This window comes from Lagenorhynchus albirostris, chromosome 14 (genome assembly GCF_949774975.1).
Source record: "Lagenorhynchus albirostris chromosome 14, mLagAlb1.1, whole genome shotgun sequence".
Classification (NCBI taxonomy): domain Eukaryota; kingdom Metazoa; phylum Chordata; class Mammalia; order Artiodactyla; family Delphinidae; genus Lagenorhynchus; species Lagenorhynchus albirostris.
The window spans coordinates 73,723,410-73,741,413 of NC_083108.1; the positions used below are offsets into that span (position 1 = coordinate 73,723,410).

The 18,004-nt window shown below is 50.1% G+C and overlaps 1 protein-coding gene and 1 non-coding gene across 3 annotated transcripts; one reads left to right on the forward strand and one right to left on the reverse strand.

Annotated features, from left to right (window-relative positions):
• Positions 1-4,490: 4,490 nt before the first annotated feature.
• LOC132504610 (small nucleolar RNA SNORA70) lies at positions 4,491-4,627 on the reverse strand. Its single transcript, XR_009534992.1, has one exon. It is a non-coding gene; the product is annotated as a small nucleolar RNA SNORA70 (small nucleolar RNA).
• A 1,822-nt stretch (positions 4,628-6,449) lies between these two features.
• On the forward strand, positions 6,450-17,837 carry SDSL (serine dehydratase like). Of its 2 annotated transcripts, XM_060121153.1 has the most exons (9): positions 6,450-6,535; positions 9,532-9,615; positions 9,959-10,153; positions 10,294-10,333; positions 11,624-11,763; positions 12,955-13,043; positions 13,778-14,005; positions 16,207-16,331; positions 17,360-17,837. In XM_060121153.1, the coding sequence occupies exons 3-9, from the start codon at positions 9,980-9,982 to the stop codon at positions 17,551-17,553; spliced, it is 990 nt and encodes a 329-aa protein (XP_059977136.1). In that variant the 5' UTR covers positions 6,450-6,535; positions 9,532-9,615; positions 9,959-9,979; the 3' UTR covers positions 17,554-17,837. The 2 variants fall into 2 exon arrangements, with proteins under 2 accessions (XP_059977136.1, XP_059977137.1); XM_060121154.1 differs by lacking the exons at positions 6,450-6,535; positions 9,532-9,615 and having other exon boundaries at positions 9,915-10,153.
• Positions 17,838-18,004: the final 167 nt, after the last annotated feature.

An 18,004-nucleotide genomic window follows, 5' to 3' on the forward strand; every position in this document is an offset into this window, starting at 1 on the left:
ATGAGGACTCCTTCCTTCTTTCCTTCCTTCTTCCTTTCTTTTCCTTTTTCTTTTTCTCTCTCTTTCTCTGTCTCTCTCTGATCTGCCTCTTTGTCTCTCAGTGTCTCTCTTTCTTTGTCTCTGTCTCTCTGTGTTTGTCTCTGTCTCTCTGTTACTCTCTGTCTCTCACTGTCTGTCTCCTCCCCAGGGGAGGGAAGTGAGGGGGAGGGAGTGATAAGTTAATATTCTCAAAATATTATTCCTCCATGATACATGCCTCTGCTATGCATTTCCCCTGATTATACAGAAAAATAACTATGGCAAAAGGGAAAAACTTGTTACTGCTGATCCCGGACTGGCTCTTGTTCATTGCCCCCTCTTTACTGAATGGTTGCAGTCAGTTTCTTTTCCAGCTTTTTCTCTGTCATCGGCTAGCTTCTCAACATCTGCGTCCATGCAGTGGGCCTGTTTCTCCCTCCGTTTTAAAACATAGGACTTAAGTCAGTTAAGCTCGCTTTGAATGAGAATGAAAAAAAAAAAAAGCACCTCGTTATTTAAGCACCCTCTGAGGAGAATCTTTCTGCAAAGCAAAGAATCCTCTTGTAAGAAATATTGTTATTTTCCACTACTTTTGCAGGTTTGGGTATAGGGACTTAAAAAAAAAAACCTTTTTATTTTAGAATAGTTTTAGATTTACAGAAATGGAAATCTAAAACTGCATAGATAGTACAGAGTGTTCCTATATACCCCACACCCAGTTTCCCCTATTATTAATTTACATTAACACAGTACATTTGTCACAATTATTGAACCACTGTCGATATATTATTATTCAATGAAGTCCATATTTTACTCAGAGTTCCTTAGTTTCTCCCTGACGTCATTTTTCGGTTCCAGGATCCCATCCAGGACGGCACGTTACATTGAGCCATCCTGTCTCCTTAGGTTCTTCTTGGCTGTGACAGTTTCTCAGACTTCCCTTGTTTTTGATGACCTTGACAGATTTGAACAGAACTGTCGTGGATTTTATGTTTTTTCTCATGAGTGGAAGGACGGGGGTTATAGGATTTGGGGAGGAAGACCATGGAGGCGATATCTCATCCCATCCCATTAAGACCATGCCAACTCCCAACATGACTCATCACTGTGGATGCCGACCTTGATCACCTGGCCCAGGTGCTGGTTGTCAGGTGTCCCCACTGTAACGTTCCTCTTTCTTCCAGGTGTGGAGTGTTTCTGAGTTGCGTCCATGTGTATGGCGCACAGATCCCATATTTACTTGGGGGACTTCCTGTCCCTGTGTTGTGATTGTCCTTCTGTCTGCATGTCACTTGGATCTGTCTGTCTCAGTGGGGAAATCATTACACAAAGCCCAAGGACTGACTAACACGCTTTCCCCTCCCCTGGTGACAGTAACGCCTCTCGTGTTGGGTCCACACTGCCTCCTAGACAGATTCTCTAGCTCATGCTCTCCAGTATGGTAGCCCCTGGCCACCTCTGGTTATTTACATTAAAGTAAAATTTTTATTGAAGTACAGTTGATTTACAATATTGTGTTAATCTCTCTTGTACAGCGAAGTGATTCAGTTATACATATATATATACATTCTTTTCCATTATGGTTTATCACAAGATATTGAACATAGTTCCCTGTGCTATACAGTAGGACCTTGTTGTTTATCCATCCTAAGGTTATTTACATATCGATTAAACAAAATTAAACAAAAGTTACAATTCAGTTCCTCAGTTGCAGAATCACAATTCAAGAGCTCGGTATGCATGGGTGGTGAACGGCTACCATATTGCACAGCGGAGATTACGGACCATTTTCGTGCCATGTTTCCATGATGGCCCCCCCCTCCTTGCCCCACTCCGCCCTCATCCCCACCTCTCCCATTTCCCCAGGACAAATGATGTTATCAGTATTGTTCTCCATGAACCTACAGGTATTGATGCAATCATAGACTGGTGTATCAGGAACCTTTTGTTCTTGTTGTCTTTTTAAAAGCAACATTGTTGTTTGTTTAAAAAAAAAGTCATCACACCCCTGTTTGAGGAAAGCATCCTAAGAAGTTGTTTGGAAAATCTGGGATTTTTGAAGAATGCACTAATCATTCCATCTCTAGACTGCTGTTCTAATCTACAGATCCTGGACTTGAGCTGCAGCATCTAGATTTCCAGTCTCCAGCCACCCTGCTCACTTCAGACTGGCTCCTACTGCCAATCCTAATTGGCAAGAGCCAATCCCTTAATATCTACCCTGCTGCTGCTGTCTGTCTTGAATTCAGTGCGTTTTATGTACTGACCAACTCCTCGGTCTCAGGTCTGAATTCACAGGGAGCTTCTATCAGTAACAGAGGACCACTCAGTTCAGTCCTGGGTTTTTCCTCCAATCGCATGGCTTGTCCCTACACTTGTGCTATTAAATGTATACAAGTGTATCGAGTTGTACCACCTCCTATATTGTGCAATATTTAATACACTGCACCCTTAAAGCTGTCTATCCATTTATCTTTATTTCAAAAATCTGAACATGGGGCCAGAACTGTTCCCCTTTTTCCTCTGGGCCCCGTTTTCCCCATCCACTATAAGGATGGCTTAGATGGCCCTGACAAATTCTTTCAGCTCAGATATCATGACTGTGAATTTGTAAGTCTCTTGGGACAAGAACACCTATGTTGGATGTGGGATCCCTCAGTGATTGGTCCCATGGGCTATTTGCTGGGCAAGTGATTTAACCTTTCTGTGCCTCAGCTTCTCCCTTAATAACTGACTCCTTTCCTTATCAGGGCAAGAGGAGAGAGGGAAAGTTCCTCTGCACAGGGTTGCAAACTCAAAGAACTCCAGGAACCAGGCAGGAGCCTTCTGGGTCTTAGGGATGCAATAGAGAAAGATGGGGACAGTGGCAAATAGAACAGTCCCCCACGGGATAGCTCTACAGAGGACAGAGTGAATCAGCTCCAGCCAGCAAAAACGTGGCCCCCTAGTTTGAGACCCTCTCTGCTCTAGAATGATTGATCATCTTGGCAAGGGTCTGAGACATTAGCTAAGACATATTGGGTGTTAGAAGATCCAGGGCAAATCCCAGCTGGGCTACTCAGCAGCTAGACTGGATGCTTGACTGCATGAACTCCAGTTCTTCTACCTGTTAATGGAACTGAACCTCTGTGCCTTGGAAAGTGTATGACGCAGAGTCCAGAGTTAAACCTGCAAATTCAGAGGGCCAGTTAACTGTGTCCAAGACTCCATCCCTCCCCTTTACGCAGTTCCCTTGCCCTGGGAACAAGAAGGCCAGCTGGGGGTGAAGATGGTGAAATGAAGCTTAATGAATAATCCGGGAGACTGGCCAGGGTGTTTGGCAGCCTGAGGTGTCAGGGACAGTGCCTGGCTAACAAATGTGGATCTGGGAGGGGATGGGTCAGTGACTTGGACCCCTCTCCAGCCTCATCTGCTCTCTGATGCAGCCACTCTGGCTTCTTCACTCCATCCTCTTCCAGGTCAGGAGCTCTGGGTCTAAGCCCTGGCTCTGCCCCTGCTGTGTGACCTCAGGAAAATGACCTAGCCTTTCTGAGCCAAATCTGATTCCACAATGTGGAGTTCATTACAATACCTACCTCCCCCAGGGTGTTGTAAGCGTCCTGTGATAGAACGATGTCATGTTCCCAAACTTCGTACATTCACGTGCTGCCTTTGCAATTTTTGCCACACTGTTGTGTCACACCTTTTATAATACTGATAAAGCAACACTAGCAGCAGCAGCAGCAAACACAGGATACTTCCTACTGTTCTAAATAGTTTACATCTGTTAATTTTTTTTTTTTTTTTGGCCGCACTGTGCAACATGGGGGATGGTTCTCTGACCAGGGATCGAACCCGTGCCCCATGCATGGGAACGCAGAGTCTTAACCACTGGGCTGCCAGCGAAGTCCCCATCTGTTAACTCTTTTGATCCTCACATAAACTCCACTAGGGAAGCAGTATTTTTTTTTTCTACGCACCAAATGGAAATTCAGTATTATAATCAAAACTTCAAAGTCTTCCTCTCATACTGCTTTAATGTAAGGAAAAATAGCTTTTAATTTAATTTAATTTTTGGACAGGAAAGTAGTATCTATTGGTGGGCATGAGTAAGGAGAGGACAGTGCCAAGGCTCTCATGAATGCAAGACCTGCCATTTGTCCAGGGGGCCACGATTAGGGATGTATTCGACCCCACAGTCATCCAGGATGAGCCACTTTTCTGCCACCATGTTTTCAAATTCATCTGCTTAAACTTCGTAAATCCCCACTCCTTGGAGATGTGAATCTTCTGGGGGCCAGGGAACTTGAACTCAGCCTGTGTAGGGCCTCAATCACATGCTCCTTGCTCTGCAGCTCGGTGCGGATGAACATTATGACTTGGCCAATGTGGACCCTGGCCACTGTGCCCTGGGGCTTTCCAAAGGCACCGCGCATACCTGTCTGGAGCCTAGATTGGGGACCGCATGCCGGACGTGAATGTCCACTGGAAAGGGCTGTCTCCAAGGTCCCTTAGGGCAACCCATACAGGCAACAGGCTGCATACACTACTGGGGAAGTAGTATTTTATCCCCATCTTACACTTGAGGAACCAACGCACAGAGAGGTTAAGTAACCTACCCAAGCCACAGCCAGTAAGTGCAAAGCTGGTATTTGTACTAGAGGCTGGCTTCAGGGTCTGTGTTCTAATTGTTACTGCCTCTTCATGCCAGAAACTTACTGCTACTATTTAATATTAAAAAAAGAAAAAAACCTCCATTTTTAAACTTTAATACATGCCTTAGCTTCTTCCTAAGCAATAACATCCATAAAATTATGTGTATTATTTTATATGCACACACACACACACACACACACACACACACAGAGAGAGGATATAAATACCCAACTAGTAAAAAACCTTTGGGAATCTCTCATCAACACAAAAGGGCTGGCATACAGTAGGCGTGCAATAAATGCAGCCATCATGCTTCTTGTCCAAACCTGAACTATATGCTAAGGCCCCACTCCTCCAGGAAGCCCTCCCTGATCACACCCACCCTCAGCTGCCCTATGGGGACCTTCTGCTCTCTGTTCTCCTAGGGGGTGTTAGGGTTGTCACTGAATTAGTGACTTCCTCTCCCCTCCAGGCTGGGGGCCACCTCAGGGCATGAACTGGGTTTATCACCTCTGTGTCCCCAGTGCCCAGGCCAGGACAGGACACCTGTCAAGGATGGTGTTTGTTTAATGTGAGGATGGGGATGAAACTGCTAAAGTCCTCATCAAGGATCATGACCAAGCAGTTCCTCTTGACCCCAAGTGGCCAGGAGTTAATCATCAAACCCGGGGAGGTCACACACAGGTCAAGAAGGGCACAGACCATCTGGGCTGCCAGGTGCTGCCTGGACCTCACCTCCCATTTGATATATAGGGAAACTGAGGCCCCCCCCCAAATTAATGTGACCAGCTCAGATTCACCCAGTGAGATGCTGATAGAGACAAGACATGAATGTGATCACGTCATTCCCCTGCCTAAAGCCTTCCATGGCTCCCTAGTGCCCCTGGGGTGAGGTCCAGACTCTGGATTGGCACAGGCATCCAGTGGACTCTGGTCCTTGCCCACCTCCTCAGCCCCAAACCCACATGCTGTCCCATCCTTGCCTTTTCTCTTCGAGTCCTCCTGCACATGTCTCTGTTCCTGGAACACCCCATGTTTTTCAGTTTCAGACCTTTGCTTTCCCTGTTCCTGATTCCTGACCCCTCTCAGTCTCCTCCTCCAGGAAGCCTTCCCAGCCCTCAAGGGCCAGGTGAGGTACCTGCTCTGGGCGCCCACAGCCCTACCCCACCTCTTCTTGCCAACATCTGACAGCGTTGATCATAGCTGCTCTTCAGTGGTATCTTGGGGCTTCTTGAGGGCAGGGGACATGCTGTCTTGTTTGAAGCTAAAGGTCCCAGGACTTGACACATAGTTGGTGTCCAATAAATATTCTTTGAGTGAATGAATTGGTTGTCAGAGTCATTCATTTGAACAATAAATAATTGTTTGAGTCCCAATGTTGGGTATAAAATATCACAGATGAGGAGGAGCTTCAGAAGAAAACATGCCTTTCTCATGTGATAGATAATAATTGTTCCTTTATCCTTGTTTTCTTGTCTCAGACCTAAGTTGACCTTGACAGTGGTCCAGGGGAAGTGGCTTGGCATTTGGCACAAGCACTGGGCTTGGAGGTGTCTATGTCACAGCAAAGGTGGTCCAGGGTGAGAGCTAAAGGGTGCCCCTCGCTGGCTGGGTGGCCTTGGCTGAGTGAGTCCCCCTCTCTGGGCCTCAGTTTCTTCGTCTGTGAAATGGGACCAGGTAATCACATGTCTCGGACAGCAAACCGGGAGGCAATGAAGGCTGATCTTGTCCCCTTTCTCCTTCAGTGGGGAGCTGTCCCTTTAATACAGGAGGAGGGGCCAAGGCCACAGGAAGCTGCAGGAAGCTGGCAGAGCCAGTGCCCAGGCAGGCTGGTGGGCAGTGGGCTGGGGCTGAGCTGGTCTGGGGACTGTTGAGAAGGAAGGTAAGGGGGTCTGGGGCCCAAATAGGGCCCTGGGGCTCTACGTACATTTGTGAATGTGAGTAGAGGCTAGTCTGGAAAGTTCTGGGGCCAAGTTCCAGCTGAGTGGACAGAAAGTGGGAGGGTGAGACTGTCCGAAGTCCTCCCAGGAACATGGGTTCAGCTCAGGGTGCTTGTGGCCCGTCTGCCTTGGACTAGAAGGCTAGGGATCTGGGACCCTGAGGATCGGGGAGCACGTCCTGATCCCAGTGGGGTGGGGCTGACATTCTGCCAGCCAAGGGGTGGCTGAGGTTTCCCAGCCCTGGCACCAGAGATCTGACTGTTGAGCGTCACCCAGGTGGCCTCTGGGGAAAAGCGTGAGGGACAAGGGAGGTGGAAAAGGTAGTCAGTTGGTCTTTTACCCCGATTCATAGAAGTAGCAGGTGCCCTCCTGGGCGTCTGGGCTTGATAAGGCTGTTGGCAGCTTGGGGTTCACTGACGCCTGCTGTCCTCTTCTGGGCAGTCGGTATAACCAAGAGGGCTGGGGGCGCCTGGGGACTGGACAGGAGCATTTAGCTCCTAAGGACAACCGAAAGTTAAGTACTAAATGCTCACCCCTTTAATGATAATAATGCTAATATAAAAGAGAAAGTAAAGCATGGTGGGTAAGAACACAGATGCCAAAGTGCACTGCCTGAGTTTGAATCCTGGCCATGCCATTTCTAGCTGTGTGACCTTGGACAAGTTACTTAACCTCTCTGGGCCTCAGTTTCATTGTCTATAAAGTGGAGTTAATAATTGAACCTATCTCAGGGTCATTGTAATGATTATATGAGATAAAATATAAGGTGGTTGGTATAGTGCCTGGCTCAAAGTAAGTCCCATATAATTATTAGCTATTATTATATGTGAAGCAGAGTTGATGCCTTTACTTTGTGGTCTCACGTAATCATCACAATGATCCTGTGATGCACAAGCTCTTCTCCCAGTTTGTTGTGTGGTTAGTTCCTTTGCATTTTTCAGGTTTCAGTTTTAATGGTCACCTCCTCCAAAAGGCCTTTCCTGACCTCCTGACCCAAAGTAGGTCCCCTGTTCTTCTCTTCAAGACTCCGTATATGCCTGTTTCCCTTTTAGCAGTTCTCACCATTTCTGATTGTTTGTCTATACAGTTATTTGTTGAATGTCGATCCCCTTCTGAGATTATAAGTCACCTCCAGGAGTAGATATCTGTCTGGTTCACCATGGTGTCCCCAGTTCCTAGGTCAGGACCTACACCTTGGAAGCATTCTAGAGTAACAATGAGCCTACCAGCACTGTTAGAAGACCCCAGTGAGATAATGCCTCCAGAAGACTCAGTCAGTTTCTGGTAATTGGATTCCACGAAGGATAGCTATTATTATTATTACTATTATTATTAATCTGCCCCAAAACCTGTGAGTTGGGATGTTATTATTCCCATTTTACAGAAGGGGAAATAGGCACACAGAGGTTGAGACACTTGTCTGGGTCACACAGCCAAGAAGTCATAGCTAGTTTCTAACTTTGGTCTCTGATTGACCCCAAAGCTCACATTCTTGGGCTCTGGGGCTGAGGTGAGGCCCAGGGCTGGGTATGAGAGATTTGGGTGACCCGTGGGCTACCCTCCCCCAATGCCATGCCCCGCTTAAGAATTGTCCTGGATGGAACTGGGTGGAGGTGGTTCAGGCTTTGCCATGCCTGGGGAACCCCAGGGCCATCCCAACAAAGGCCCAGAGTCAAATCCAGGGACAGGAGACCTGGAAACCTCTGAAGCGGGGAGCCCAGCTCTTGACTAAGCAAGGGTGGACGAGAAGCTTGGGGTTGTGGTGGGCGGGGGAGGTTGCAGCGCTCCGCCTAGTGGCAAATAATGGAACTGCAGCCCCACTATTGGGCGGCCCAATGCTTTTCTGCGCCAGAAAAAAAAAAGGGAGGTGAGTGGGAGGGCAGAGCGTTTGCTCCTTAAAAAAAAATCCTTCTATTGTTCTCCCTTCTAATGTCCTCCCTCTCTGCTTCTCGCCCTTACACACTGGTTCATTCACTCACTCACTCATCCGCACTTTGGCTTAAAACTTCCCAGCGGCTTCCCATAGCAAGTAGAATTAGAATAATATCCCAACTCTTCACCGTGGGCTGGAACGCCCTCCCCAACATCCCTGACCACCTCTCCTTGCTCGCCTCCTACTCTCACCTCCACCAGTCCCTTCTCTCAGCACCAGGAACGCTCTAAGTTCATTTCCTTCAAGGCGGTGGTTGTACCTGCTGTTCCCCCTACAGAACGCTTTTCCCTTGCTTCTCTTCTTGTCATTCATCTCAAAGTTCCCCCTTTGAGAACTTGCAGGTCAAAAGAAAGTAAATTACCTCTCAGCCAACCAAAAATGCACAAAACCCTAAACCATCACCAACAGCAAGATGGGTGGCTTATTACATTTAATAAGATGATTGGAAATTTGAACACTTAGCAGATATTTGATGATATTAAGAAATCATTTTAATATTTTTAGACGTGATAATGGCGTTGTGATTACATTAAAAAATAAACATCAGTGAGGCATAATTTCCATAAAATAAAATTAGCTTACTCAAGGTTAGAATTTGAAGAGTTTGGACAAATGTATACTGTTCTGAAACTGTGGCTACAATGTTTCAAAAGAGTTCTTTGCTTTTAGAGCTACATGCTGAAATATTTACAGAAGAAATAATATGGGAGGAAATTTATAATAATCATAAAGGAGGAAAAAATAATAATACAGCAAGGAGGATTAGGCACAGATATGGAGAAAACAAGGCAGGCCACGCGTTGATGATTGTTGAAACTAAGTGATGGCTACACGGGAGCTTTGTCAGACAGTTCTTGACACTTTTGCTGTGTTTAAATTTTCCATAATACAAGTTTTAAAAAAAGTTTCTTTCCTGGGAGACGGCTTTGCTGACCACCCTTGCTAAAACAATACCCTCCCCTCTAGGTCACTCCTGTTTGAAATTCTGTGGTTCTGTCTCCCCAGCTAGACCGTGAACTCCGGCAAAGCAGGGGCTGCCTCTGACGTGTCCCCTGCTGGGACCCAAAACCTGGAACCGCCTGGCACATAGTAGGTGCTCAGTAATGTCTTTTGAATGAATAATGAATGGTGAATGAATGAATTCTCCCACTCTCATTCATTCATCACCACTATTGGCCACGTTCTCCATCCCCAGCGCTGTGAGCAGCCCCAGTTACAGAAGAAAAGAGCCCCTAGTCCAAACCTCCTTGTCCAGCTGGTGAAACTGAGGCCCAGAGAGGCGCGGATACTTCCCTGGAGCCTCACAGCTTGGCAGCCATATGGCACTAAGGGCGCCAAGCGGAGGAGCTTCTCCCTCTCCCCGTTCCCTATTCTGGTCACAGGGACTCTTGGCTGGAGCTGCCTGGGCTATGATGTTTGCGCCCTCCTGCAGGCCCTCTAGGTGGTTGCTGGCATGGAGGGCCCTCTGGCGGAGTGTGCCAAGGGTGAGCACTTCCACATCGTCACACCTCTGCTGGAGAGCTGGGCACTGTCCCAGGTGGTGGGCATGCCTGTCTTCCTCAAGTATGAGAATGTACAGCCGACTGGCTCCTTCAAGATCCGTGGCATTGGACGTTTCTGCCAGGAGGTGAGGGTGTGTGGGCAGGAGGGGAGAGTGAGGTTGTACGGATGGAAGGGGACAGCTGTGGGCAGGACGAGGGGTGGGGAGAGTTGGCCTCCATGACACCTGCTTGGGTCAGCCCCCACCCACATACCTTGTCTTCCCAGGTGGCCAAAAAGGGATGCAGACACCTGGTGTGCTCCTCAGGTGAGCCCACCCCTTTCTACTTCATGCGGGTCCTCAGGGCTGCGTTGGGGGAGGAGGACCTGGCTGGAGCAGCAGTAGATGTCCAGGGCTTGGCCTCTTTTTTTTTTTTTTTTGTGGTACGCGGGCCTCTCACTGTTGTGGCCTCTCCCGTTGCGGAGCACAGGCTCCGGACGCGCAGGCTCAGCGGCCATGGCTCACGGGCCCAGCCGTTCCGCGGCATGCGGGATCCTCCCGGACCGGGGCATGAACCCGCGTCCCCTGCATCGGCAGGTGGACTCTCAACCACTGCGCCACCAGGGAAGCCCCTTTTTCTTTCTTTTTTTTTAAGTAAATTTATTTGTTTGTTTTATTTTGGCTGCACGTGGGCCTTCTCTAGTTGCGGCGAGCGGGGGCTACTCTTCGTTGCGGTGCGCGGGCTTCTCATTGCGGTGGCTTCTCTTGTCGCAGAGCACGGGCTCTAGGCGCCCGGGCTTCCGTAGTTGTGGCACGTGGGCCTCAGTAGTTGCAGCATGTGGGCTCAGTAGTTGTGGCTTGCAGGCTCTAGAGCACAGTCTCAGTAGTTGTGGTGCATGGGCTTAGCCGCTCCACGGCATGTGGGATCTTCCCGGACCAGGGCTCGAACCCGTGTCCCCTGCATTGGCAGGCGGACTCCCAACCACTGCGCCACCAGGGAAGTCCTTGGCCTCTTCTTAAAGGTCCAGTCTCATCAAGGTCATGGTCAGATGGCTGCTTTGTATGTCCTCTCCCAGCCCCCTTCCCATCATTCAAGCCTCCTGGTAGTAAGTGATAAAACCGCAATCATGCGGGTTTAAGTTACAGGCTCCAAGAATTGAAGAATTCTTGGGATAATTGGCTTTCAGGCACAGCTGGACCCAGGAGCTCTCCTCTGTATCTCTCCTTTTCTTGGCTTGTCGTTCCTCTGTACTAACTTTACTCTCATATAGACCACATGGTAGCAAGATGGCCATCCGGAGTTTTAGGCTTGCCTCCTACCATCCTACCAACCCTGGTGAAAAGGGAGTACCCCTTCCCAATGGTCTCATCAATCCATGAATTGGTTTTTTTGGCCCAGCTTGTCCCATGTACTCATCCCTGAACCAATCATGGTTCAGGTGAGTGCGTTCTCTGATTGGCTCCACATAGATCATGTGTCCACCTCTGGGGCCAATGGTGGGGCATATAAGTGTCGGGAAGGCGTGACTCCCAAAGGGGAACGGAGGGGGTGGGAGAGCAGTGTGTCAACAGGCTAATGCAAATGCCCACAGCCCCCCCCTTCTACTGCCTCCACAGGAGGTAACGCAGGCATCGCTGCCGCTTACACTGCTCGGAAGCTGGGCATCCCAGCCACCATTGTGCTCCCCGAGGGCACCTCTCTGCAGGTGGTGAGCAGGCTGCAGGGGGAGGGGGCCGAAGTTCAGCTGACGGGAAAGGTAAGGACCTCAAGAAGGGGAGACCAGCTGAAGGGAGCTGTTCCCCCTTTACTCCCTCCTCAGCCCCAAGAGATCCTGTTTCCTTTTCCGTTTTGTGAACTGTGCCTGGGACCCAGTCATCCCCGAGGATGGCTGAGCTGAGGGGTGAATGAGATGTGTTGTATATTAAGGGCTGGGATCTGTCAACTTGCCTCTCCCCACCTCGAGGAGACTTTTCCTGTGTGAACCCAAGAGAAGCAGGAGGCTGGTGGTTACCAGGAGTGTATCTGTCTCCCTGCACCCTCACTAACACTTGGTACTATCCACTTAAAATTTTTGCCTTTCAATAAGACAAAAAGTATAAAGAAAGATGGTGACAGCATCATCCCCCATTCTGAGGCCACCCCGAAATGAAAGGATATTCATCTGATAAGGATATCATTGGTTCACTTTGTTACCCAAGAAACAGAGACCCAAACATGTCATCCTTCCCCCCTCCTGGGAAGAAGAAGAAAAAAAATCCATCCATCCATCATCCCTGGAAAACAGGCTTTTAAAAACCATCAAGGTTAAAACTAAAAGCCATATCATGGTACCCAAAAGCTGGTCTCCAAATACTTAGTGTATACAGTTTCCTTCCTGCCTGCCTGCTTTTCTGTCTTCCCTTCTCCTTCCTTCCTTCATATATTCATCCATTCATTCATTCACTCACTCATTCATTCACTCATTCATTCACTCATTCATTCACTCATTCATTCAACATCCTTCCGTCCATCACCCTTTCTCCCTCCCTCTGCCTTCTTTTCCACCCCTCCATCCGTCCATCATCCATCCAACAGATAGATATTCACTGAGCACAGACCATGTGCCTGTACTATGTTAAGCAGTGCTAAGAATACAGAGGTAATAAGACGTGGTCTCTACTCTTACAAAGCCCCAAATATTGTTGGGGAGACTCGCAGGTAACCAGATGATGAGAATAGAACACGATGGGTCCTGCCCGGATTGTAGAAAGCACATGGCATCCATTTGTCCGCTTGGAAGCCTCTGCCTTTGTCCCAGGAGGCTGCTGGGTCCACACCAGCTCTGGTCTCACCCTCGGGGGTCTCCTCAGCCCACTGGCCCCTGGAGCCATCCAGGAGACCTCAGGCTCTGCTCCAACCGCCATAGCCGTCTGACTCCCGTCTTCTGAGGGCCTCGGTTTCTCTTTAGGTCTGGGACGAGGCCAATCTAAGGGCACAAGAGTTGGCCAAGAAGGACGGCTGGGTGAACATCCACCCGTTTGACCACCCCCTGATATGGTAAGGCTGGTGCCCCTCTCCCCATGGAACTCAGCACTGAGAGACCCTCGTTGAGTCAGGGTCCTCCCACTGGACAGAGGGGAAACTGAGGCCCCAAGAGGAGAAGAGGCTTGGAAGCCAGGCACATGGAGGTCCAGACCCCGCCTCTGCCACTTGTGACCTGTGTGACTCTGCAAAGCATCTCACCACCCGTGCCTCAGTTTCCACATGTGTAAAATGGAAATGCTAATAATAAATCCCCTTGACTGAGCGTGTACTTTGGGACACATTCCATCCGTTTAGTCTTCCCCAAAGCCCTAGACATGGTTTTTTTAATGCCCATTTTATAGGTGAGGAAACTGAGGCACAGAGGGGTCAAGCTCCTTGCTGAAGATTACACAGCTAGTAAGTGGCAGAGACCTTGGGTCCCAGGTCCAGGACTTGAGTTGGGCTGGTTCCAAGTGTTACTCTGGTCTCCCCTTAACCAGACACAAGAACGCTGCCTCTTTCCAGCGTTGTGGAATGGATTAAATGGATTGAGAATGTGCCTGGGAGGTTGATGAAAGGCGGAAAGAATGAGTGAATGAATAACCTGAGTGGATGAAAGCTGAGTGAACTAAGCGTGGCAGGGTCTCCCCTCCACGTGCCACAGGTGGGGAGGCGGATGGCGACGCGGGGAGTCTGTGTGGTTGTGAGCCTGTGGGACTGGGGCCTCCCTCACCCCTGCTCCTCTCTCCTGCTCCCTTATCCTGCAGGGAAGGCCACGGGAGCCTGGTGCGGGAGCTGAAGGCAGTGCTGGGGACCCCACCGGGTGCCCTGGTGCTGGCAGTGGGGGGCGGAGGCCTCCTGGCCGGGGTGTCAGCTGGTCTGGCGGAGGTGGGCTGGCAGCACGTGCCCATAATTGCCATGGAGACCCAAGGGGCACACTGTTTCAATGCGGCCGTTAAGGCAGGCAGGCTGGTGACACTGCCGGACATCACCAGGTAGGTATAGGCTGGGGGCATTTGTGGGGCGCTAGGCTGCCCTAGGACCTCCCAGTGCCACTTAGTGGAAGTGGGGCACTCAAGGGGGTCACCTTTTTTTTTAATTAAAAAAAGTTTTTTTTTTGCCACACCATGGCATGCGGGATCTTAGTTTCCTGACCAGGGATCGAACCCATGTCCCCTGCAGTGGAAGCACAGAGTCTTAACCACTGGACCACCAGGGAAGTCCCCTCAAGGGGGGGTCTTCTTAATCCTGCATGGCTGATCTATAGGACTTTTCATTCCCCACTTAAACCCATCAGTGTGTTCCCTACGCTCTCAGGCCCCAATCAGACTCCTCCCCATCCCACTTCAGCCGTGGCCCGTCTTCCTGTCCCTTGAAGGGGTCATGCTCTTTCCTCCCGCCATGCCTTTGCACGGGCTGTGTCCTCGGCCCAGAAGTCCTAGGGTTCCCTCTTCTTCTTCTGGCTGTTTTTTCTCCCCTCAGAGAGATTCTCCCCACAACCCTGTCATCGGGGTTTCCCCTCCCAAGTTCTCCCTCATAGTGTCTACCTACAGTGGGCATTTACTTACTTGTTCTTGCGTTTCCTTACTCACTGCTGTCTCCCCTCCCAGACTTGGTTCTTGATAACAGCAATAACAATAATTGCAACCGACACTTCTGTAGAACTCACTATCTGTCAGGCTCTATTCTAAGCACTTGAAATGTTTTAGCTCATTGTCTGCGACAATGTCGTGAGCCTATTGTTATTAGTTATCGTTATCAGCTATTGTTATTAGCCCAGTTTTTCAGATGAGGAAACTGAGGCTCAGGGAGGCGAAGTGACTTTTCCAAGGTCACACAGCTAGTTTAGAGCCAGGGTTTGAAACCAGGCAGCCTGGTACCAGAGTCCGTACTCTGGGCCACTTAGGGCTCAGAGCCAGTTCTTATGAGCTCAGCAAAGCCTCTCCCAGGCCTGAAACACTGCCTAGCTCAGGGAAATACCAGCAGGTAGGTGATCCCAAGCACGGAGGTAAAGAGCGTGGACTCTGGAGCCAGACTACCTGAATTTGAGCCCACATTCTGCTATTGACTAGCTGTGTGTCCTAGAGCAAGTTACTCAACCTCTGTGAACTTCAGTTTCCTGACCTATAAAATGGAACTCATACATTTCTAACTCCAAGGGACAGCATAAGGATTAAGACAGAAAATCCAGGGATTTCCCTGGCGGTCCAGTGGTTACAGCTCCGTGCTTCCACTGCAGGGGGCTCGGGTGCGATCCCTGGTTGGGGAACTAAGATCCCACGTGCTGCACGGCACAACCAACCAACCAACCAACCAAACAAACAAAACCCCTGTCGGGAAATCCGAGCATCCAGCACCTTGGAAACATTCAGTGAATATTAGCTATAGCATAGACATGGTAACTGGTTATTCATGAATAAAATGAAAAAATCATTTTCTAGGCTTGGCTTTCTGGGGTCTGTGCAAGAACAACACAGTCACGGCTGCAGAGCCAGAGGGGGTGATGTGCATTCACCAGCTGTTCACGGGACACACAATTTCTGAGTGCTGCCTCTGAGCCAGGCGCTGCTCGAGACTCTTGAAATGCTGGGCCCCCGGCCCATTGCAGGATGGGGGAAGGTTGGGGCTGTGCGGGGAGTAGACTTGAGTAGAGAGTAGGGAGACTTGAGTAGGGAGACTTGAGTAGGGAGTAGACTTGAGTAGGGAGACTTGAGTAGGGAGTAGACTTGAGTAGGGAGACTTGAGTAGGGAGTAGACTTGAGTCCCATTGCAGGATGGGGAGGGTTGGGGCTGTGCGGGGAGTAGACTTGAGTAGAGAGTAGGGAGACTTGAGTAGGGAGACTTGAGTAGGGAGTAGACTTGAGTAGGGAGACTTGAGTAGGGAGTAGACTTGAGTAGGGAGACTTGAGTAGGGAGTAGACTTGAGTCCCATTGCAGGATGGGGAGGGTTGGGGCTGTGTGGGGAGTAGACTTGAGTAGAGAGTAGGGAGACTTGAGTAGGGAGACTTGAGTAGGGAGTAGACTTGAGTAGGGAGACTTGAGTAGGGAGTAGACTTGAGTAGGGAGACTTGAGTAGGGAGTAGACTTGAGTCCCATTGCAGGATGGGGAGGGTTGGGGCTGTGCGGGGAGTAGACTTGAGTCCCCAGCTCTTCTCCGCACCCCTGCCCTCCCTGCCCCGCCTGCCCGCTCCTGCAGTGTAGCCAAGTGCCTGGGCGCCAGGACGGTGGCTGCACAGACCCTGGCGTGTACGAAGGAGTTCAAGGTCTTCTCTGAGGTGGTGGAGGATGTTGAGGCCGTGAGCGCTGTGCAGCGGTTCCTGGGTGAGTAAGCACTGCCCCCCACCCGGGCTCAGAAACCAGCAAAGTCCCTGGATCCCCTGGAGAGAGTGTGCTCTCTCTTGCCTGTATCCTCAGTGCCTATCGCAGGGCTGGGTATACAGTAATCATGTAGTAAGTGCACGTTGAGTGGATGGAAAGGGTGGGGGTGAAGAAGGGGTGTGTCCTGCTGTCTCTAGCCTCCGGACTTCTGCACCCACTCTTCTTCCCTCTTGCTGCCCATCCTGGCCCTGCTCCCTATTGGTTTCATGTAACTAAGGGCTACTCAGCTATCATGGCACCTCCTCCAGGAAGCCTCCTCTGATCTCTCACCCCCACCCCACCTGGGTTGAAGACTTCCTATGCACCAATCCCAACAGTCTCATAACTGCCAGATTCTTATCCAACTACATCGCTAGACCGTGAACTCTATGAGGGCGGGGGCTGGTGTGTCTTGTTCATTGTTGTGTCCCCAGGGCCTTCCTAGCACTGGGCCTGGCAGGGAGGGGGCGCTCAATAAATATTTGTTGAGTGAATGGATGAATGTATGAGTGAGTGGAAAGGTGGATAATGAATAGGTGGATGGGTGGGTGGATAGACGGTTGGATTGATGGGCAGTGGATTGACAAATGACATGGATGAAATGGATGGAAGGATGGGTGGACACATTGATTAATGGACACATTGATGGATGGACAGACAGACAGTCAAATGATGGATAGGGGATGAATGGATGGATGGATGAATGGATGGATGGATAAAACAATGATTGATAGATACACTGATAGATGGACAGACAGACAGTCTAATGATGGATAGAGGGAGGGATGGATGGATGGATAGATGAAAGGTGGATGGATGGAGGGATAGATGGTCAGATTGATGGATGGAGAGAGAGTCAGACAAATGATGGATTGCGAGATGGGTGCCTGGATGGCTGGCTTCATGGAATTGCAGTGCCCAGAGCCTGCTGAGCACTAACTGGTTCTTCCTCCCTTTTCCCCCCTCCACCCCTGTTCCCCTGCTCTGGGCAGATGATGAGCGAATGTTGGTGGAGCCTGCCTGCGGGGCAGCCTTAGCCGCCATCTACTCAGGCCTCCTGGGGAGGCTCCAGGCTGAGGGCCGCCTGCACCCTTCCCCGGCCTCAGTCGTGGTCATCGTGTGTGGAGGCAACAACATTGACAGTGGAGAGCTACAGGCTCTGAAAGCCCAGCTGGGCCAGGGCTGAGGGCTCCTGGTTTAGGAGGGCCGGCTGGTCCCCAGTGATCCACAAGAGGCTCCTGGACACCCCTGGAGGGGGTTGCTGGCTGAGGGGCCTCTGTGCTCATGGATGGCAGTGGCAGCTGCCCTGTGCTGCTACGCTGGCTGCCTCCTGCAGGAAGCCCTCCTGAACTGCTCCCTTTGGCTTCCCTGCAGCTCTGGCCAATAAACCCTTTCTGAGTTGGGCCTGTAACTCCAGCAGATCCATTTTTTCCGCCTCCATGAACTCAGAGAAGGCACACAGCAACCTGATGCCAGCGCTCTGATGAAGTGACTCTCTTCACATGACACAGCTTGTGCAACAAAGCCAAGAATTCAGAACTCCGGTTCCTAAGGGAATCCGGCCATGCTGAGCTCCTAACCAGGCTTCTCTTCCCTGGCGGACCTGCTCAGGAAGGGGAGGGGGACATTCTGTCACT

What these genes read in the sequence shown, in the direction of transcription:
- SDSL (XM_060121153.1), top strand. Translation starts at nt 9,980, where the DNA reads ATGGAGGGCCCTCTGGCGGAGTGTGCCAAGGGTGAGCACTTCCACATC. An exon ending in AAGTTCAGCTGACGGGAAAG is followed by an intron (nt 11,764 to 12,954) that starts GTAAGGACCTCA and finishes GTTTCTCTTTAG; the next exon opens with GTCTGGGACGAGGCCAATCT. An exon ending in TTTGACCACCCCCTGATATG is followed by an intron (nt 13,044 to 13,777) that starts GTAAGGCTGGTG and finishes CTTATCCTGCAG; the next exon opens with GGAAGGCCACGGGAGCCTGG.